The 22,705-nt window shown below is 40.1% G+C and overlaps 2 protein-coding genes across 4 annotated transcripts; both read right to left on the reverse strand.

The window, feature by feature from the left end:
* Nucleotides 1-1,070: 1,070 nt before the first annotated feature.
* On the reverse strand, nucleotides 1,071-11,754 carry LOC120655598 (coatomer subunit beta'-2-like). Of its 3 annotated transcripts, none has more exons than XM_039933497.1 (10): nucleotides 11,484-11,754; nucleotides 9,421-9,444; nucleotides 9,270-9,325; nucleotides 9,143-9,197; nucleotides 4,478-4,517; nucleotides 4,069-4,388; nucleotides 3,842-3,973; nucleotides 3,591-3,736; nucleotides 2,140-2,208; nucleotides 1,071-1,296 (listed from the first exon to the last, which is right to left on the reverse strand). In XM_039933497.1, exons 1-10 carry the CDS (start codon nucleotides 11,733-11,735, stop codon nucleotides 1,260-1,262), a joined length of 1,131 nt encoding a protein of 376 aa, XP_039789431.1. In that variant the 5' UTR covers nucleotides 11,736-11,754; the 3' UTR covers nucleotides 1,071-1,259. The 3 variants fall into 3 exon arrangements, with proteins under 3 accessions (XP_039789431.1, XP_039789430.1, XP_039789429.1); XM_039933496.1 differs by lacking the exon at nucleotides 1,071-1,296 and adding an exon at nucleotides 1,394-1,863; XM_039933495.1 differs by lacking the exon at nucleotides 1,071-1,296 and adding an exon at nucleotides 1,394-1,866.
* An 887-nt stretch (nucleotides 11,755-12,641) lies between these two features.
* Nucleotides 12,642-22,309, reverse strand: LOC120653441. Its single transcript, XM_039931191.1, has 9 exons — nucleotides 22,179-22,309; nucleotides 21,673-21,939; nucleotides 21,150-21,306; nucleotides 20,802-21,069; nucleotides 20,478-20,703; nucleotides 20,273-20,399; nucleotides 17,841-18,056; nucleotides 16,853-17,392; nucleotides 12,642-13,139 (listed from the first exon to the last, which is right to left on the reverse strand). The coding sequence occupies exons 3-9, from the start codon at nucleotides 21,303-21,305 to the stop codon at nucleotides 12,642-12,644; spliced, it is 2,031 nt and encodes a 676-aa protein (XP_039787125.1). The 5' UTR covers nucleotide 21,306; nucleotides 21,673-21,939; nucleotides 22,179-22,309.
* Nucleotides 22,310-22,705: the final 396 nt, after the last annotated feature.

The raw sequence follows: 22,705 nt of genomic DNA on the forward strand, positions 1-22,705 counted from the left end.
CCACCCTAGGTGCGGCTGTCTGTGTGTGTCGGCGAACCGGTAGCTCCGTTGGGCTCCTGCGCGGCGGTGGCTGGCACTGGAGTTGGCGGTTGGGTCAAGTAAGCCTCGCTGCCACTTTGTTCCTCTTGGGTTAGGGTTTGCATTTTTCTTTAACTTTGTCGATTTGGGATCGATTTCTTTCTCTGGTTCTTTCGATTCGTAACCGAATCATCTTTCCTCTTTAGATCTACTCGCTAGATCGGCTTTTGATACCATTGTTAGAAACACTTTTGGATCCCTAGGAGTAGATGGGGTAAAACTTTAACAAAGGAATGAACCTTGCTAATAGCCGCCACTATCTTCCATGGCGCCACCGTTAGGGTTTTGGAACAGAGGCACATGACGGCGGCATGCTACAGAGGCGGTTGAGTCCTGGCAATGGCGTGGTGGAGCTGATGCCGACGTGGTGCAGTGGCTGGTGCCGGTGGCACTTCCCATCAGTCCAGTGCCCCCGCTTGATCGGACAAGGGTTAGAAGGTGGAGCTTTCTGTTGGCGGCGTCGAACTTCGTAACTCGAACCCCCTTTCCCCCAACCTCCTTTTATCGGCACTGTCTGACAGGGGCCCACTAGCTAGGGTTTGGCTGAGCGTCCCCGATCAGGGCGTGAGACCATGTCGACCATTGGGCCCTGTGTGGAAAGGAGATCAACCTTACAAGGACTATCCGGTGGTTCCGGTTGAGAAACCGTGAATATTCCAGGTTCCCAACTGAGATAAATCAAGTTTCCTGTACTAGTGTACGTTTGGACATCTTGATGGCGGCAATATACTTCAATGCCATCATTCCCTAAGGTTCATGTTTCACATTTGGAAGCGTGAGCTGCGCCACCGAGTTCTCACCTTTGGACTCTCCACAACTCGACATGATTGCTCAGCAAACGAGGTGGCAAGTTCAAGATCTCCAACCTTGTTATGGGTCAGATTGCGAGGACTCGCATGGAGGCTGATCTGATAATCAGATGAGATCGATTCTACAGCATGATCTCTGAGTGCATCACCCCCTTTCCATCAGTTCTCAACCGGTCACCGGAGTAGTAGCCAATGGGTTAAAGAAAGGTGAAACCGTTGAAATATAATGTCAATCATTCTCCCCCAGGAGCAAAGTATAATAAGTCAATCTCAAGAGGGTTTCATAAGAATTTTATGGGCCTTAAATTCTATGACACATCGGCAATTTTGCTCACTTGGCAACCTTATTATTAGGAGAGAAGGGGAGAAATTTCATCCCCAAGAAATCCGGCAGGCTTGGGTCGAAGTCCTGAAACATGCAGTGAGGGTGTTATGTTTTCATCAAATCTCACATTTGATCATAACACCATACTGAAATTAAATGTTGCAGCCTGTTTCTGAAGTAATGCAATGAAACTTTACATGGGAGAGACAATTGCATTTCATTGTAGAGCTGACATGCCAGTCTTGGTAATAGTGCATTTGTTTGTCTGGAAGAGAAATACAAGGGAAAATGAACGAAGTGGGCCCTCATGCAAGATCCCGCCTCTACGTGGTCCAAAGCAAACAAAACAATTGAAACACAAAGGAAACAGAAAAAAGGGAGAAAATGGCCAATCTATAACATCCAATCTTACAGATAACTATACGAGTGTTTATTAATGATGGCTCTTGATGAGAAGCAGGCAACAATATGTATAGCCAACAGCTTGCTATATTATTAGACATGCTCTAAGTTTGAGTGGATGGATGAATTGTTAAAGACGTAACTATTTGAAATTTATTGGTTTAGCTTGTATACGCGGCTTCTCATGCACTCAATTACTCGGGGCCAATTTCTGCAAATCCTAATCCACCAGCATGTCCGATCACAATCCTGCTGGAATAAACAAATACCAGTATTATTATATTTGCTGTTGGGACGGCGTACGCTAAACCACTTGTTCTAGGACTCCCAATATGTGCATTACAAGGAGAAAACGCAGCAATTCCTTGTTCCAATCCAGAACACCATACTGCTACATATATAGGATTATTCTATCTGCAATTATTGTGTTTTTATTTGCAACTATAAAGTCATGTGGTTGTTGAATGTCATTTAATAATAAGCAAATTAAATTCTTAAAACAGCATATGTAGTATCATGTTATACCTTGTTGACCCCTTTAAGCAAGCTATAGCTTTCACACCTCCGACGTCAAACTTCATTATACGCTCGCGCCTGAAAAACATACGGAGTGCGATATAAGTATTAGTTTTTCTGGTACAATAACAGGGGTTTACACGAGTCCGTAACACAAAATAATGGTAGTATTTATAGTATGTCAGACATCTCATGATATGCCGAGATTGATCTTGTTGCTCTACCCAAAAATTGGACATTATTGCTTAATTCAAAAAAAAAAACTCCGTAAGTACTTCACGACGTAATATATGATACTCCTTGTGTTTACTCTAGAAAATATCAAATGTGCAAAATGATGTTGCTTAGTGGGGGGGATCGAAAAAATCATGGAAGTTACCGTTATCATCAGTCATTGGGAAACAGTGGGCAGAATTGATAGTAGAGCTCTGGACATAAAGATCCTAAAGCACTGAAGTTCATACGATTTAAAAGAAAAAGGACCGGCTGGGGACTTAGAGCAGCTCCGGTTCGGAGTTTTTGAGGGTGTGCAAAGAAGAGATAGCATCATAACTAAATGTTGGAGTGAAATTTGCAAGAGGTGCTTGCTTGGCACCGGCCGGAAGCTAACTTGGGCATGAGATACAAATAAAAAAGTTGCATCCAAGATCCCATTGCCAGAGAGATGAGAGCAAATGATCAGAATAGTAGATGTTATTGTTCAGGAGTGAAGAGAGAATCTTTATATGTGAGTGTGGGACCAACTTTGACTAGAGAAATAATGCTAAGCGTTGGAGCAATTTTTGCTCAGGTGGGTCCCATATTAGCGAAACACACGTGCAATACAGTGGAGTTGCCCTTAGCCCTCGTGGCATTTTCTTTATATAAGATCAATTCCAATAAGAGTATCATAGTAGTCATGAGCATTAAATATTATGTCAAATCAGCAAATTTTCTGATATGGTAGAGTCATTTATAAAGAGAGAGGAGAGGAATTTCATTGAATAAGAGAAGAGTGTCATCACTATGTTACCAAGTTTTGAGTCTTGGTAACTGTGCGATAACACTCCCTACCGAGGCTGGCCAAACAAGATGAAGAAGGCCCAAGGTGAAATATTGCACTGGAATAATCTCAGCTAGAGTACGGTAAGTAGTCTAAGAGCCAGTTCTGAGTCACCTTAATGTAGCACGGCATCCAAGGACATGCCTGATGAATAGGAAAGAAGTATGTAGGCTTCTTTTTGCAAATTTTTTTTTGGAGAATTGGAGATGTTGCCGTCCATGGATAGAGCTAATCCTTTAAGGGGGTTTATAATAAGACGTTGCCGTCCATGGGGTCACTAGGCCTTAACCCTTTGTTTATAATAAGACGTCCTGACAGTTCAATTTTACTGCCTGAACATCTTTATATTAGGAACAGAGGGTGTAGTACAAAGATTTTATTTTTGCGGTCAAGAGAACACACAGGTGTTTACAATTACCTGAAGCTTGTGGAGTTCCAAAGGCGAAGTGACCCGTCATATGAACCTGTAATTAGTATTGGAAGATCTGGATGGGAACAGACCGCACGAACAGGCGAGTACGCTTGGAGTGTCTTTACACAGCGCCCTGTTTGACAGTCCCATATCTGAGTCAAGAAAGAAGCAACGGTCATAGTCAACATTCTATACTGATAATGAAGCCTTACATATCTAGACTATTATTCTTCACTAAAGTCGTCAAAGTGCCATACCTTGGCAGTTCTGTCTTGAGAACCACTGATCAAGTATAACTCATCCTCACGAGTAAAGTACTCTAAACAAGTCACCTCGTGTGAATGTCCAGACAGTATGAGCTTACACTCACCGGAATCCACATTCCACATCTGTAGTTATTTCAATATCATTAGAAAAAAGATAAAATGTTTGTGTGTCCGTCCACAATTTTGTTTTATGAAATTGAATATTCAAGAGAACTAACCTTTATTAAATCTCCGCAAGCATTAGCAAAAGTAGCTCCTGATGGATCAAACACGACACATCTTGCGCACCAATTTCTTGCAGAAAAACTTTCGATTATCTCCATATCCTCCTCATAGTCCCGGAGCTGTACGTCACCACCAAAGGATGCTGACAGGACATATGGCTCGTTCGGATGGATGGCCAGAGAGTTGACAGATCCCGAGTGCGCTTTCACAACACGGATTTGTTGGAGTGGATCATAACTGAATAGGTAGATTAGACCATAACTGGTACCGGCCACAATCCATTTTTCCCGTGCTATAAATTTAACCGAGGTTACTGCAACCACAATGACAGTAATATAACTCTATGCATGCTTACAATAGTTGTGATGTAATAAGAAAAGGAAGGCCAAATCAGAAGCATGCCTTGTAACTCGCGAACTCCGAGACAAAAGCGTTTCACTTCCTGCTTACAAAAAAAGTGTAGTGCACATATTAGTTCATTTCTGAATCGAAAATGAAGATAGCTAGCTTCTAGTATATATCATATTGTCCAGGGCTCATGGGCTCATGCCGTCTCAAGTGCTTAAGTATATTCTACAGAATTATTTGCCCACAGGCCACAGCCTTCTGCCCATCCTCTCCCCTACCTGCTGTTTTCTGTTGTCCCATTTTAACATCTTCAGCATATGTTGTACGCACAGTCAAGGAGGCTTTCACCGTCTCACTCTGTTGCGTAAATAAAGATGGTCATCTCCTCGGTGGCTAATCAATAATTTTGTATTGCATCTCCATGATCAGGGCCAGATTCTGTTGGCAATATATCATGGACGTTGATGACATGATATAATGGTGAACCCATTCTTCAGAAAACTCCTAATATGCACTTTAGCTAATAGAAAATGTGGATTAAATTCTCTTATTATAGAATTAAATTCACTTGTAGAACCCAATGTGGGGATTGGGGATGTGATCTTAGTCAGCAACTGAGGTTTCACTTACGCGAGTTTTTTTATCTAACTTGTGAGATTAGTTTAAATTACCAAGCCTGTGATGGTAAGGAGCAGGCTAACTAACTAATTGTGAAATCCCCAATGCAAGAACCATGGCCGCATTAAGGCTATATATTATTGTGATTTTAGTGATTGTGTGATAACATGATCAATGGGACTAATCAAGTTTGTCAAGTGAAAGATCTTAGGTCCATAGATGAAGCATTATACCCTAGCAAAGCAAGAAACAAATAATGAACTCAAAGAATTGCACAGACTGTATCATAAAACTTGGATATGTTTAGCATGAAAAAGAGGTACTTGATGATCTGACAGTGTGGAAATGGACAGGTCGGACTAATGCAGAACTCAAACGACGATCAAGTGCACAAATACCCATTAGAACCGTATGATCTGACACTCTGGAAGAAGGCGTCAATGCAATTCCAAATTGCTCTAACGATTGGCACAAAACATGTTCTGGGAAGAGAACCATTCAGCGCCAGATAAACCAACGTGCTTGGATGAAGCATCAGACAAATCATCAGTGCAGTGATCCAAGAAAAAGTGACTTTTGGACAGAAAGGCCAATAGCTAGGATGAAAGCTTAGGGGGAGCGGATGATCAGACACCCACCTAAACATAGCGTTGGTTCATTCGACACTACCGGATGATCCCATTGTTTTCAAAAATAATAATTGGTGATTCAAACACTAAATGCATACATTTAGAGGGAGTTCATCGTATAGTTTTTGATTTTGGAGACTAAAAAGTATGCAAGCGCTTATCCTTTGTAGTCTCTTGATGGAGCATCTTTCACATTGTGAACTAACAACTCTGTAAGTGTGATTAGAGAAATTAGTGTGCTTTCATGCATATTGAGTCATGCTCTATCGAACTTAAATTCTATATCTTAGTTCAAAAACTTTGTGCTCATACATTTGCTCACCTTAGTGTACCAAGAGCTCATACCCAAATTTCTTTCAAGTGGTACAATCAAGGTAACTATACTCCTCCGGAGGTTTGCAAGGTTCAAACCCTTCTTTGGTATCATTGTCAATTCTTACATCTGGGCTACCTCCGTGCATGATATGATCTAAGCTTTCTTACTCAAAATATAGAGTTGTGCACTTGATTTCATATTATCATTTTGTGCATACTTTTGTGGAAAGCTTAGCTTATATCATGCATGTTTCATGATTTTGTGTTCCACCTTAGTGAGCTTCAAAGTGGTATCTTTTTTGATATCATCCTATATGAATCCGAATTCATAGAGCTAACTCCTTAGGCTACTAAAATTTCCCCTTGAGCTATATTATTTTGCTAAGCCTTTTTAGGTGATTTTATTTTAAAGGGGAGACGTTTGGAGTCAAACCAGATCATTTTGGTGGTCAAGCAAGGATTGGGGTACAAGAATCCATAGAAAAACTCAATACAAAATTCAAAATTTTTGAGAAAGCAAAGGGGGGGTGGGGGGGGGGGGGGGGGGGGAGAAACCATGGACTTAGGGGGAGGCCAAGTACAAGACGCATCAAGGCTATTATTGTGATTTTGGTAATTGTGTGACAACATGATCAGTGAGACTAATTTTGTTTCTCAAGTGAATTGATCTTAGGTCCCATGGATGAAGCATAAGCTCTAGCAAAGAAAGAAACCAAAATAGAACTTAAAGAAATGATTCTTTAAATGAGTTCAACATGAAAAAGGGTGCCGGATGATCCGACAGCATAGAAAATGAACATGTTGGAATAATGAAGAATTCAAATGATGATCAACTCCGCAGATACTCAGGAACACCGTATGGTTCGACACTTTGAAAGAAGGTGTCGGTGTAATTCCAAATTGCTCTAACTATTGACACAAAACATCTAGAAGGTTTTGGGAAGAAAACCCTTCAGCGCCGGATAAACTAACGAGAGTCGGATGAAGCGTCGAACAAAGTGCTGGACCAATGACACAAGCAAAAGTGACTTTGGGCAGAAAGGGGCCAATGGATAGCATGCAAGCTTAAGAGGACTGGATGATCTGACACCAACCTATAGAGAGTGCCGGTTTATCCAACACTACAATTGTTTTCTCAGTTGTTGGAGTAATGACTCTTTACAATTGTTCGGCTATAAATACCCCCCTTCACTAGTCCATTTGAGGTTGCTGGAGCTCAGGAGAAGCACATAGACACTGAAGAAGACCTCCAAGCCATCCATAGTGCTAATTGATCATATCGATAGGATTTTAGCACATGCTTTGAGAGTTTTAGTGCTAGGTTGGGCCAATGGCTAGCATGTAAGCTTAGGGTGACTGGATGATCTGACACCCACCTAACCTGGCCATTGGAGCAATAGGTCTTTGGAGTTGTTTGGCTATAAATACCCTCTTCGCTGGCCCATTTGATGTGGCTGGAGTTCAGGAGAAGCACATAAACATTAAAGACTAGCTTCAAGCCATCAATAGTGCTAATTGATCGCATCCATAGGCTTTAGGTCATGTTTTCGGAGTGCTAGTGCTAGGTTATGCCTAGAGAGATTGAGAGAGCAAGGTGTTGCTACCTTATGTTTGGTTCTAGAGTGAACCACTAGTGTAATCTTGGTGTGCCGACCACTTAGATTCTTGATGGCTCGCCGGCAAGTCAAATCCTTCGGCTTGTCGTGGAACAGTGGCGACGGCTTTATGCGGGGGATGAGGAGACCCCTCCTTCGTGGAAGCTCGCAGTGAAGACGGCGTCAAGGTGACTGGTGCAAGAGGTGGTGGGCTTAGCCTTTGTGGGAAGACCTTCATCTACTTGGGTGAGCCTTAGTAGCGAGACCAAGCTCTTGACAGGAAGAGACTTGTTGACCGGGAGCGTACCTTGGTGGAGCTCCAACGTGGACTAGGGGTGGATTTAGCCCACCAACACCACGGAAAAATTGATGTGCCAAGTTTGTATTTTCCTAACCCACTCTTTATATTTTTGCACTTCTTACTTGCAACTTGTGTGCTTTTTCTTCCTTAGAGTAGTTGGCTATAGGGTGCAAAACTCTTTTGGGTTAGGTTGGAACACTAGAACAACCCTTGTTTGACATCTAGATAAAGTTTTGTGCAAACTAGTTGAAACTATAAGTTTTTAAGATTACCTATAAATGCTGAATTGGTCTATCTAAAATGTTGACATCGACATAGTTTACAGATTGTTCAATAAACAGTAAGAAACATATTAAGGATGTCCGCGGTGGAAAGTTGATTGGCTACAATGGATAAACTAGATGGACATTTTGGGTTTTATACAATACATATAGTATCCCTCCGTCCCAGAGCATCTATATAGACAAGGTGAGAGTATACCTTAGAACCTAACCCCCTTCGTTCCAAATTATTATAGAACATTTTGTCTTTTCTAAATATATTGATTTTATTATGCACCAAAATATAGGCTACGTCTAATTATATAATAAAAACCATATCTAGAAAATCCAAAACGATCTATGATTTAGAACGGACCACATACTCTGCCTCTACACAGCCCTTAATACTGATATATATATATTTTTTGTCTAAGAGGCACCAAAGGAGATTCGAAGGTTGTCGCCTTGCATAGGCCAGTGCTTGTGGCCTTTAGAAATTGAGAAGTCTGCTGCTACCTGGAACCAAGCCGAGTAGAATGTCTACTCCCGCTAGAGACAGCGCATCCAGTGCCTTCGGCAAAGGACCTACCTCAGGGTATATAATGAAATCCTTCTGGTTCTTGTTTTCTATTATGTCCTTATTCAATAGGATATTAAACTTGCACATATTGAGATATCATGTTGTCATAAGTTCACTACAATTTATCATGATTAAAATGTTGATTCTTGGAACTAAATAATCCATAAAATCCCCAAATATCTAACAGAAAATACAAGTCGGTACTACAGGAACCGCCTACTTACGTTAATGTGGTAGCCTCTTTTACGGCAATATTTGGCCTTGGGCCTGGGCACTTATGGTTCTCATCCAAATACGCTCATAGTCACCCCCCGCCCCACAATGGGTGGGTGTGTGGATGTTGCCCCCATAAATAACTAGTGGGCAACAAAATTAGCAATGTACTTGGCTCTTTATTACTAAATATAGAGCAGTCACCTGCCTGCGTCTGGTAATTCCATATGCGCACATAAGGGTCCTGTTGAGTCGTCGTTATCCTGGGTTGCAAGAGAAGAAACTTTATAATTATGAACTTATATCATCTCAATCTGAAACAAACATCCACTCACCATGGCTCCGTGGGATGGACATCCAAGGAGTTCACCCAAGTGAACCCAGTTTCATACTGAATACAAATACCAAACAAAGAAGGTGTAAACACTCAAAAATGGGCATACGGAAAATGTATTTAAGACATATATACAAAAGCAAATTGCATACCTTGCTTGGCAACCACCCCATCATCTAGAATTGTAAGCACCAAGAGTAATCAAGCAGTAAAGACATGCAGAAGAAAGATTACAATTATCATTAGATATGTGCTACAGGTACTTCTAGAAAATGGAATTATAAAATTGTTGTTTACATGTACCACAATATATATCAAGTCACATAAACATGAAATATGTCATTATGCTGAAAGATACTCCACTATTAGAAAACACGCCATCCGCACAAGTTGGAGAGAGCCTTAGGTACCGATTACTATGAAACCGAGACTACAGACTCGGTCTTCTTCACCGGGTAAAACACTTGGTACCTAAGGTTCTCTTTAGTACCGGGTGAAGGTTCCACCCGGTACCGAAGCAGTCACATGATTTTTCACGCGAAATACACATGCGTGCAGTGGCTAGGATTCGAAGTCGGGATCTCTTGCCTCGCATATACCTTTCTTACCATCTCACCTATGTATCACTTGTGATGGGAAGAGAGATATCTTTCCTTTTAAAGTTAGTAACTCATGGATGAGGCTTTGGTACTAAGTGGTAACACCATCCGGTACCTAAGGCTATCCATAGGGACAGGATGGTGTTACCACCAGGTACTAATGTAGAAGTACTGGGTGGTAACACCATCCGGTGCCTATGGATATCCTTAGGTACTGGGTGGTGTTATCTTATAACACCACTTGGTACCAAAGGCTCATCCATGGGTGTCATCCACTCCAAATGTACAGGCATGAGGAAGACCTGTTACCTATGCTAGCATTGATACTAGATCTTCTTCATACTGGTACTTTTAGGGTGGATCTTTGGCATGTTTCCTTAGTAGTGCTCCCTACCTTCCAAATGTTTGATATTTTTCTATTTGTGTCAAAATTTTATTCATGTTTGACCTAGTTTTTATACTAAAGTATATAAATATTTATGGCATCAAATCGATCAGTTCGATTGGATCCACTATGAAAGAATATCTTTATACTATATTTATTTGATTTGATAGACTTTGATGTATTTTCTGAACAATTTTGAAAAATTTAATGTTGTCTAATTTAATCCACTCACGTGGTGGACATAGTGATGAAGGTGGGGGTCGAAAATCAGGTCTCCCCGCCTTGCTTGGGGATCTTCATTATTGTTATTACTTATTAGCATCTCTAAAATACAGATTGGAAATGCTAGGCGACGGAGATGGTTTGAAATTTTGCATGGGGCTGGAGATGTAATGAAGATATATAACATGTTATTTTAGCAAAGGTATCAACGAAACTTCATTATTCTACGTAACCTACAGCTGACCCTCCGCCAAAAACAATTACACTACTTAGTGTGCTAATAAACGTGCAAAACCTCTATCCAATTATCGCCCTAAAAAAAAAAACCTCTATCCAATTATCTACTCTAAGCAAATTATATTATAAACTTTTAAATTGGCCCTCAGATAAACTTGGTGTCACATAACCCCCTACTATGTTTATCATAGGATTCTGCCCCTTAAGTTTCTGCGGCATAGCAGATTTTGGTGATGTGTATGTATAATGTTGTTTTGCTCATTTAGCATCCACGTCACCATAGCTTTGTATGCTGGCTGAGTTCCACTTTTTCCTCGTAATGGCATGGCAGACCGCATGTGTAAAAACAAAATGATGTGGACGCCAAGCTGGGAAAACCACCCATCAGATCATCGAAATCTGTTGTTTGAAATCTGGTTTTTGGTAATTGAAGTGTCTGGTTAGATGGGCCCCTAACTTTGTTTTGGAGTTGTTAGGTTCAGATTGTAATCCTATGCTTTGCGTCATAAAATCCCTGAAGTGCTTTGGTTAGGTACTTAGGTAGGAGTTGAAATAGAACGATCTTTTAAGGGTAATAAAGTGTGCGTCCCAAAAATAGTTCAAACAAGAGAATTGGATTATTATTTTCTTAAACAATTTAAACGATATTGAATAAAAAATAAAAATGCTAAAGTAGTATGAACTAATTTCTCCCGAAAATTTTTAAATCGATTCCAAATGTAGACATTATAATTTCTGAAACAAAACTATTGCTTTAAACTGGAGAACTCACTTGTTGGTCTAGTGGAGAGAGTGACGTCGTAACCTCCCATGACTGCGGTCCACTTGTAGCTGCCAAAATAACAGGCAGTGTCATCTTGTGCACTAATCTACCAGTTTCCGGTTTATTAAATAGGTCGTAGGTGATGGCGCTGGTTTTGAAATGCTTGCTCACGACTGTGCTGTTCACATAAACCGCCTCATTCGCTACCACTGCTGCCTGTGGCGTCGTTGGGTTCAACCTTGTCATATCAATTACCACCATGGTCGTAGTAAAATGATCAATTAGCTGTGTAATGTTTGGAAAACAAAAAAGAAAAATGAATATCTGCCGATCGTTTTGTCAGTTTGGTTCTCAAAACATGCTTAACGACCCCCTCCACTGGTTTTAGTTGCCAATGCGAAATCATATGCATGGATATGGTTTTCCGACTTACTCCATTTAACATTGACCTACAGATGTGGAGTGACTCAACATCCTTCACCAGGGAACACAAAGCTAAGGCATGGCTGCAGCCTGCTAGTATGAGGAAAAGATTCATTGCAGTGTTGCTAGCAGCAACAGCCATTAGGCTTGAATTTATCAAGATATTTTGAGAAAGGTCTTTTATGATATACAATACCACCACTTGGTGGTATATCGTATAGATAAGATCTAACCTTTCATTAGTAAGGGTAATTTCGTAAATATCTTTCAGTTATATATGAAAATTAAAATTTTCAAATAGAAAGATAGTCCAAATAAAATGGATCCTGATGTCATTAATATTTTTTCTCATAGTACCCTCATACTACGCATACTATATATACTACTAATGATCTTTTCAGTGATACACAATTAATCTGAATATACTAGTCCTTTCAAAACACTAGTATAGATAGACCAGTATTGCGATCCACTTGCAGATCTTTTATGACGCACAATACCACCACTTGGTGGTATATAGTATAAATGAGATCTAACACTTCACTAATGGTAAGGGTAACTTTGAGAATGAAGGAAAGGATGACATATGTCCATTGGGCTTCAAAATTTTTTATTTAAGAGTTTAGCATTACCTGTACCGGTTGTGAGGAAAAGGGAAGGAGATATATTTTGAAAGAAAGAAAAAGTGGAAGTAAGTTTTGAAGACCTCATTGAACATGGCCTCAATATTGTTTTTTCTGCACATCAAAGCAAACTCACCAGAGACTTCTCAAAATTGGACTTTTGACCACCATGTTTGTCAATCGGTGACAGAGAAGGAATGGAATAAGGTGTAATCTCCCATGACCGCAGTTCTCTTGATGGGGCTACAAGAATAACCCGCAGCACCACCGCATGCGCAATGCTGCCGGCCGGAAGGTTAAGGAACCAATCATACGTGGTGTCACTTATTTTGAAATTCTTGCTCACGATGGTGCTTCTGACAAAAACCGAGTCACTCCCTGCATGTGGTCCATCCGCCGACCTTGTGATGTCAATTACCACATTGGACCGTGGTGAAAGAATTCCTTTCTTCGGGGTTCCTGTGTATTGTTTGGGCAACAAATACCCCACATGGAAAGCGACGTAGTCCTCTGTGATGTTTATTATCCTTAGTGAGAATTCCACTTCCTTTGCGTTCACGGGAAGGATGAACTCAAGGGGATCGGCCTGGATTAGTGCATTTGATGTCGACGAGTTCATCTACAAAAAGATCCATAAGAAAAGAGAAATTGGTCAATCATTAAAGTGAAATCCAAACGAACACATGATGGCAAATGTATACGAAAAACTTATGCAAAATTTATGATTATACTGGAAGGAACCCCTTTACCATATGGATATCACATCATATAGCAAAAGCAGATAAAATATTATTAGGATTGATCCCAGCCCATTATCATGGTCTCTAACTGATTCATCAACAGTCTTGCCGTTCCGATTGATGTTAGGTGTGCAAAATACACCGATAGCCATCAAAAACTCACTTCGGAATCCTACCTATGAGTCCATAAGAAGGCTGCGTATGTGGTGCAAATTGCAACCTCGTGAAAACCTATACAAACTATGGCAAAATAGTCGTCTAAATTCACCAAAAAATGACACATGTAGATGATATGATGATACACAACTTTGTAAAATATCTTGTCTAAACTTGACTTCATTTGTGAGATATAAAAATAACAAATTTCTAACAAATTATCTGGACAGTTTTCTGGCTTGAAATTTGTTATTTTATATCTCACAAACGCAATCGAGTTTGGACAAGATATTTTATAAGATTGTGTATCATCATATCATCTACATGTGTGATTTTTTGGGTGAATTTAGATGATTTTTTTGCCGCGGTTTGCATGAGTTTTCATGAGGTTGCGGTTTGCACCACATACGTTACCCCGTAAGAAATATGACCCTATTAGGTTGTAGTTGTGCTTACGGTAATTGTGTGACAATATAGTCAACGGGATTAATGAGTTTGTGAGCTCAAGTTTGTCAAATGGATGAAGTCCAATCCATAGTCAAGATGTCCAAATCACTATCAAGATGCAAAACCATAGTGAAAAACTAAAGAGAATATTTTAGGAATGTCCAAACACTGCTACAAAAAACATTGACTGTGACCTTTTGAAAACCCCTCTGGGGCGGGCAGAAATTTCAACCGCCTCGGTTAGTGGCGGACATTTTTTATTAACCGAGAAAATTATAGAAACCACCTCACAAAATTAATTAACTGAAGCAGTTATAGAAACCACCTTGCAAAATCAATTAACTGAGGTCGGACTGCCCCAGCCGACCGGTTTGTCCGGTGACGCCGATCGGTCTGACCACCCTGAGCAACCGGTCAGACCGGTTTAACCCAGCACAGAGCAGATAGCCGATTCAGCAGCGCCTGTTTCGGTTCCTTCTGTTGATGAAGCCTCAGCAGTTCCTCCAGTACAAGAAGATGAGAAATTGGTGGATTATGAGGCGTCTCTGGAGCACAGCAACATTGAAATCAATGTGGTGCATTTGTCTTCGGATTACTTTATAATTCTGGAGGAGGAGAAGGTTGCTCATTTTCAGTTTGGGCCTCGTGATGCTGTGTTCCAAAAATCCAAAGAATCGGAGAACCATTTGAAAGCCCTTTATATGAGGGGGCACATCACTCGCATGCTTGTGGATGGTGGGGCTATTGTAAATCTTATGCCCTATTCTTTTTTCAAGAAGCTTGGTGGCAAGGATGACGAGCTGATTAAGACAAACATGACGGTCAACGACATTGGTGGAGGTGACCTCATTGATGCCAAAGGGGTTGCTTTCATGGGGTTGACCATCGGGAGCAAGACGCTTGCCACAGTCATCTTCGTCTCGGAGGTGCAAGGTAACTTCAATATGATTTTGGGAGGGATTGGAATCATGCAAACCAGTGCGTTCCTTCTACCTTGCATAAGTTATTGATTCGGTGGATCGGCGAAGAGGTCGAAGTAGTCCATTGTGACACTTCATCTTTCATTGCTACGGCCGATTCTGACTCTATTGGTGCACATGACAACATCAAGTGCCTATACTGCTTGGATCTGTTCGATTATGAACTGATCAGTTGTGCCAAAGATAGCTTTGTTTCTGCTGTGCTAAAGCCAATGGATAATTGGCTAAATCATTTAATGTAAATCAGATGAGTTCAGGAGAAACACCAGATATGACCAGTCAGACCGCTTGTACCAACCGGTCAGACCGATCTAACCCATATTGGCGCACAGAGGCCACTGATCAGACTAGATACCCCGACCGGTTAGACCGGTCCAGCTCAGAGTGACTCTAGCAGAGGATAGATCACTATCAGGCGCATACGGACAATATGTGTGAAGCCATTGAAGACTTTGATGATCTAGACCAAGGTAATTTTGTTGCTATGCCTTATGGGCCGGTTTTCCCCTAGTTTTGATCATAACCTTATTTTTATACGCCGTTAGAATATAGTAGGATGCATATGCAATCATATTACATTCAATATCTTCCTATGTATCCAAATAATGCTTCATCACAAAGACTAATTGTTGCTATCAATAATCTTGTCAAAAAAGATCTTGATTGCAACAAAGAGGAAGGAAAGAGTGCGAAGCAAGATTCAAAATATTTACAGCCGAGGTGGTGTCCTTCAGGCCTGTCTCATACTAAAAAACGAAGACTGCAACGTATGCGCAAGAAGGAGACAATAGAACAATAAATACAGGTCGTGCCAGTGAAGTCAACTATCATGAAGAAGGTGTGGCGGCCGAAGCAGGTTGTTTCAACATCGACTTGAATAGAGCAAGTCATGGTCGATAATTATTTATCACCATTAGCACAAATAAATGGCCGATGTATTGTTAATCATCGTCCTCAGACAATTTTGGTCTGGAAGTTTGGTTTTTGGCAAGTAAGCTTTACCAAAAAAAAATAGGGGCATATGTTGACGGCCAAAATTGGCATTGGTCTGACCCGTGCGCCCAGGCGGTCCGACCGGTTTGGTTTATGTAGCCGGGCTGGCAAGTGCTAAGCAGTCTGACTGGTGGGTCTGACAAGTCTGACCGGTCCATGAGGAGTCCGAGTGCAAATTAGAATTAGGATTTTCATAGATTTAGATCTATGAAAAAGATTTCTTGCGGGGTAAGTCCTCCCCATCTAATATATATAAAGGGTCACGGCCGATTGAGGGATCCAATCGATCAAAACACAAATCAATACGCTTTATTTATCGTCTCTATCTTTTTCTCCAAACTCTAGCTCTTCCAACCCCTATTTTCTGTTCTTCCTTCATCTCAGCGATGTTTGAAGGTGTTCTTCCTTCATCTGCACGCGCTTGCCCTGACGGGGGTCCCTCCTGGGTGAGCGTTCGTCGGTTCATCACTGGTCTGCCCGGTGACCGGTCTGACCGGTTCCTTTAACCGGTCTGACCACTTCACGCAGGAAGTGCTGCATCGAGCCCTTTCTCTCGACGCACGTGCTAGTGCGATCGTGTATTGGCCCCGAAAAGGCATCAACAGAGAAGTTCTCGGAACTTGTAGATCAATTGACTGCTTATGTTACTGAATCCATTTACTACGCTATGGGCTTTGTTGATGGATTAAGGGGTGATATTCACATTTTTGTTGCCTTGCATCGTCCTAGCAATTTGGATACTGCTGCGTCCCATGCTCTGTTGCATGAGGAATTTGGAGCAGATCCAATTTATATTGAATTATATCAACCATAACATGCTGACAAATATGCATATTGGTTGCCCAATTGGAAAAAAGAGAAATATGGTATTATTTTCGTAAAAGAAAAAAAACAGCATGCTCTTCATAGTCTCCACATGAATTTGTGAAATGGATAATGAAATGTTCTTTAAGTGTCCGCATCATATCATTATTCTATAAGAACGCACAGTAAATATTAGAAAAACATGTACTTACCTGAAGATCTGTTCGTACTGAACTGGTGTTTGTACTTGATTGTGGTCCTCCAGATGCCTCAAGCTCATTCTTATTACCTATGCCTGACACTCCTATCGCCCCTGCTGGTAAATCCTGATTGCGTTGTTGGAAGATGCATGCGGTTTTTACTTGTACGTTAAAAATAGCATCCAAATTGACCTCCTCAACCAAATTGCCCCTCTCTTTACTGAAAATGTCGTCAGTTATATCCTCAGATGTAAGACCCTCTTTCACTTGGGTGCACATTACAATGAACTCATCATGCAGCATATCTTTCGGCGGCGCCTTGTCTTGTGCTTGCAATGTTATGTTGACCCTACAACTATAGAGTGGTGGAACAATGCCCAAGTTTGGCTTTATGCAGTATTGCAATTGGCTCGCTGGGTGGATGTTGAAGGCAATGTAGCAATTTGTTTGATTCGTCAGATATAGTGGACACGATATGTCCTTGTTAATCTCGAAAGGAAAAAACAATTCGAGAGGCTCGACCAAAAGCAGACAATTGAATCCAGGGATTATCTGCAGCAAAAATGTTAAGTTATATTTTGTCGACTTAGCAAAATATCATTAATTGTTTTATAAGGATTTCACCGAGGATTAGATATTTAATTCCTTCCCACTAATAAATGTTCATCATCTATGAAAAGTAAGATATGCTAGCGTGCAAGGGTTTGTATATACAAAGTAACTCTTAGAAGGTACTCCCTCCATTCCAAATTATTTGCAGTTTTAGCTTTTCTATGTGTATTGTTTTTTGCTATGCATCAAGATACATATCATGTTTAGATGCATAGCAAAATCAATGTATCTAGAAAACCAAAATGACTAATAATTTGGGATGGAGAGAATAGAAGAAGACAATTGATTTGATAGTGTACTGTGTAGTGAAACAAGAAAACACTTTGGAGCAAAAAAAAATAGCTTCAAGTGCTTGAATGGTCAGTATTTGGCCGCCATAGCACTTTACCTTTAAATCCCCTGATTCTTCATCATCGGGGTTGCTGCTCCGACCATTTGCACTGTCCACTTCATCGAGATCGCTCATTATCTTTGATATGGAAGGCCGTTCTTTGGGATCTTCTTTTCTACACTGTCGCCCTATATCAATGCACTTTGCTATTTGTCGGCACATCAATGCTGTTCCCTCCGCGTTATTCCACCTGTACCTCCATCTTCGAAGTACCTGGCATTTCAACGTGATATCAGCGGTTTGAACATAAAAAACTGAAAGCATATGAGTGCATCGCTCAACATCACAAATTGTTTCCACTTAGGTATATTCTTTTGAGAAAATCTCATGGCCGGCTCTTAACTTGTCAGGCTGTGTCACATACCTCATTATACTCTTAAATTGCAAATCTAGCTCCCCAAACTTGGCTTTGGATACCATTTAGGTGCCTACAATATCAAAATAATGCATGTCTCAACCCCTAAATTCCTCTACTCTAAAATTGCAGTGTCATCTCACCACCATTAAAGTATGATATGATCAAGTTGTTATAATTTCAAGCAAGCCATCACTTTCATTGCCTCCTTTCCTATAACTCATTTAGTTGCTACTCCAGCTTCTCCGCATATCTCATTAGGTAAGTCATGTTGGTTATAAGCCATTGATTCTGGTTTGCAAAGCATAGCTAAAAGTTATTAAGTTTGACTAATCTTCCTAGAACAGAGCATAATTTTCCATGTACACCATCGGCCCTAAGTCAACGGGGTCCAAAACCGGCGGTGATGGAGTTTTAGAACCGGGGTGATAGCCCCTGTTGGAGTAGTGAGACGCTAAGGCAAAGCTTACTTTATTTGAGTATAATTAAGTTATATCTGTATAAACATGGACCTCGATGATATTTGAAGCCATGTTTAGGAGCGCCGGATATTTATTTTGGAAGTATTGGAACCTATATGACACCTGAAGCTAAGGATAAGGTTCCGAATACGCAATCTGTGTGTATATGAAGCTAAGTGACATAGGAAGATATGTTTAAGAACCTGCCATACACTTTAATATATTATTTTGATGTGTGAAAGCACTCATAGGCCTAATTTAATTCATAGTCAAATTTTAATGCCGGGAAAGTACGTTTGCTTTGCCCTATGGATAACCATGGAAAAGACATGGTGAATAGAAGCTTTCATATCTGGGTGGTCGGCTGAATTCCATTGAAGATGAAATTGTTTCTTATTTCCAAATAATGCTCCAAGAATGGAGGATGATGACCTCTACGAAGAAAGGAGTTGCAAACTGTTGCTTTAACTACACAAAGGCAAATGCTGGTGACCAGGAGGGCAAGGTCCGTAGAATAACTGTACTATTCCAACATTCTTGAACAAAAGGGCAATGTAAAAGCAGATGTGTTCCTCCGATTCATCCTCAGAGCTTGTACAGAAGACGCAACTAATCCTCCAAATGCACATCCCACTACGGCTTCTATGTCCCCTCCAAGCGGCGGGCAGGTGTCAGAAGTTCTATGTTTTGTACACATTAAGGATGCAAAAGTGGGTATCCAACAATATTTTTTGGATGATTTAATTAATCAAGATAGCATTGCCATTGCCAATGTGTTTTTTGGGCCATCTAATTAATTACAATGGTATACCACTCTAGTTTATTTTTTCTCCCAAAGTATTTATGCACAATGTCATTCAAGTTCATTTTATGACTTTTTGGGGTCTACCCAACCCAAAATAACTTGCATCCCTAGTAGAGAGACTCCAATGGTTGTTGAGTATGATGGTAAAGGAAAATTTCTCAGTACTCGCTTCTTGTCCTCTTGTCGCTTAACACAATGGTAATATTTTTTTTGAATGAACGGACTACAGAGCATCAGTTCCATCCTGGTCACCTTATTTTACCTTGGACTTTCAAATATAGAAATTCACTACAAGACTAATATAAGTGCACTGAATTTAAATCTTATGGTCGTCTCTTATTTTCTTTCTTTGGGGACGACGCTCTATTTAGCTTTTGTTACACGCAAGAGATAAATACTCAAGCATCTGATCCTGCTGCTGAGTGCTGACCAGTCAGGCTTCCGAACCTGCTCTGCTGTTCCTGGCTCCAATCAAAAGCATTTGAGGCTTGTCCAAAATATATCCATTTAAAACTATATAGCATGGCGTATGTTTTGAGATATTTGGTGCCAATGCCCTCGATTTTGTTGATGGACTCGCTAATTAATTTTCTGTATACGTCAAGACAATGAAGCACTAGATAAATACGAGAAGGTTTTGTGCTCTGATATTTTTTTTTTGAATTAGCATGTGCGTTGTAATCTTGCCAGCCAACCAACTTGATTTTATATGGTATATAAAGTACTCATCTAAGAAGTGCAGTACATAAAAGGTAAAATTTGTGCATCGATCTTCTCTTTGTAAAATAGTGAGGTAAATAATTCTTACGTTTTGAATACTGGGGTTTCGGCTTCTACGTCCAGTCACAAGCTCGGTGATAATAACACCCAAGCTATAAATGTCAAATTTGAATGAAACCTCGCCACGCGCTGTGAATTCCGGAGCACAATATCCTCTGCATAAAAATGTGATTTTAATATGACTTAACAAAAACATTGCAGAAAGCATTAGCTTCTTTTCACGCAAAGCTTACAGTGAAGACCATGGACTTTTAGTGATGGCTTTTGATGCTCCATCGTCAAGGAGTTTTGATATACCAAAATCCGCAATTTTAGGCACCATAAAATCATCTAACAATACATTTTGAGGCTTGAGATCCCTATGAATCATATGTTTGTCCTCATGGAGATACCGTAATCCTTCACAAATATTCCTAATTATTTGATAACGAGCATTCCATTCAAGTCCTCTTAATTCACCTGCATAAGTACATAATAATCAGTGAGTAAAGGGAAGAAAGACTACAAACAAAGCTAATAACTTGATCACGTGCCAATTTGCACATTTATTTCCATACCACTAAGATATCTGTCAAGACTTCCATTGCTTATATATTCAAAGCATAGCAATCTTTCCCTCTGCTCCGCATAAACATATTTTTCTTCTAATTCTGGGTCTTTCACAGGTATGTCCTCTGTATTAGCACAGAAGCCTAGAAACTGTACCATATTCTTGTGCTTAACTTCCATTAGATTATCAACCTCGCGATAAAATGTCTCCTCTGTGATTGTCTGTTCATTGGAAAGCTTCTTCACAGCAACAATCCTGTTGTTGCTGAGCACCCCCTGTTTAACTTCTGTTATTAGCCTAACATTTTTTTCACTGAGGAAACTTGCACGAAATGTGCAGCTAAAATTAGCAATACCTTGTAAACATCTGCGAACCCACCACTTCCGATTTTTCGCTCCTCGGAGAAATTTTGGGTTATGTATCGTAAATATGGTAATGGTAAATTTGTTGGGTTGGTCCTTCCATCCAGTATACTCTCTAGAGGGTCATGGTTCAGATAAATTTCTTCCATTCTAATAAGTATCGCAATGAGCATACAAAATTAGAGCAATCAAATTCAAGCTCATCCATGCGTATGTATGTAGCTAGTACAAGCTGAGATTGGATTGCAAAAGCAGTGGCATATTGCACAATATGTTTTCTTAATTTTGATTAAAGAACTACATTGTCACATAGTATGTCCGGTTTATTCATTATTATTCTACAAGGGGTCATTTTTCCTTCATGAAAAAACCTACAAAGTTGGCAGCAAGTTGGATGATGCAGCATAAACTTTGTGGAGTATTTCAGAACATGCTAAACTTGATGAATTGGATAGAATGTTATCGAAAAAGCCGGTCCCATGATGTTCTTATCAAGGAAAAAAATATGGCAATTACCTGGAGAAGACCTGCAGTGTTGTAATGAAGACTTTTGAATCTTTCAGATGTTCAAGACATTAGATCTAAAGCTTGAGGTCAACTAGCTTGAGAGATATCCATAAGCAATCATTAACCATGAGCGAGAAGACAACTAGAGAAACTTAAAAATGAAGTGCGCACCTGTGCGAGAGAGATTTTGCTGGTAGCTGCGGGAAATGCTGGGGACAGTATCCTATGACGGGACTAAACCATAAAACACGAAGTATAAAGGAGACAAAAAGATGCCTGTCAAAATGAGGATAAACTATCAGGCTTGCAGAGATCTGAAGACACAAACAAGATGCTTGTCACTAAGAAGCAAATTAAATCGACGTGCAGATCTAAAAGACGCAAACAGGCTTGCAGATTTGAGGCAAAAAGAGAATGAATAGGTAAGAAGAATCTAGTGTGCTAGATCTATACATGTTCAGTAGAGATAAGAAGGATACTATAGGCATATAATGGATATAAAGAGCCGTACACACCTGCTCGTTGTTAGGACTGGAGAGTTGCACTCCCGTCAGACATACAGATCTGATTTCAGTTACTCATTTGTGTTCTTGGTCACGGAGGGACAAAGGCACGCAATTAGGGACATAGGCATATAATGGATCAATTTTTTATGCTAATAGCCAAATATGATTTCTTAATTTAAGCGTGATGCGCCCATGCTTTTTTTTATTGTAGTCGTACCTGCAAGTGGTATCGAAATATCTCCTGGGATTTGGAGGACTTGGTAAACTAATCAAGTCTCTTGGAGTATAGTTTGTTAGAGCTACCTCCCCGTCAACACTACTCCCTAGGTAAAAAACAATGCGACTCGCCTTCCCAGAACTCAAACACAATTTCAAATTTAATCAAGTTTATATAAAAATTACTAATATTTATGTCTTCAAATATATAATAAATCTAATAATACTTATTTTGTAACAAATATATTAATATTATTTTCTATAAATTTTATGAAATTTAAAATTATTTAAAATGGAAAACTCGCGGAGGGAGTATAGAG

The sequence above is a fragment of the Panicum virgatum genome, chromosome 1N (assembly GCF_016808335.1).
Source record: "Panicum virgatum strain AP13 chromosome 1N, P.virgatum_v5, whole genome shotgun sequence".
Classification (NCBI taxonomy): domain Eukaryota; kingdom Viridiplantae; phylum Streptophyta; class Magnoliopsida; order Poales; family Poaceae; genus Panicum; species Panicum virgatum.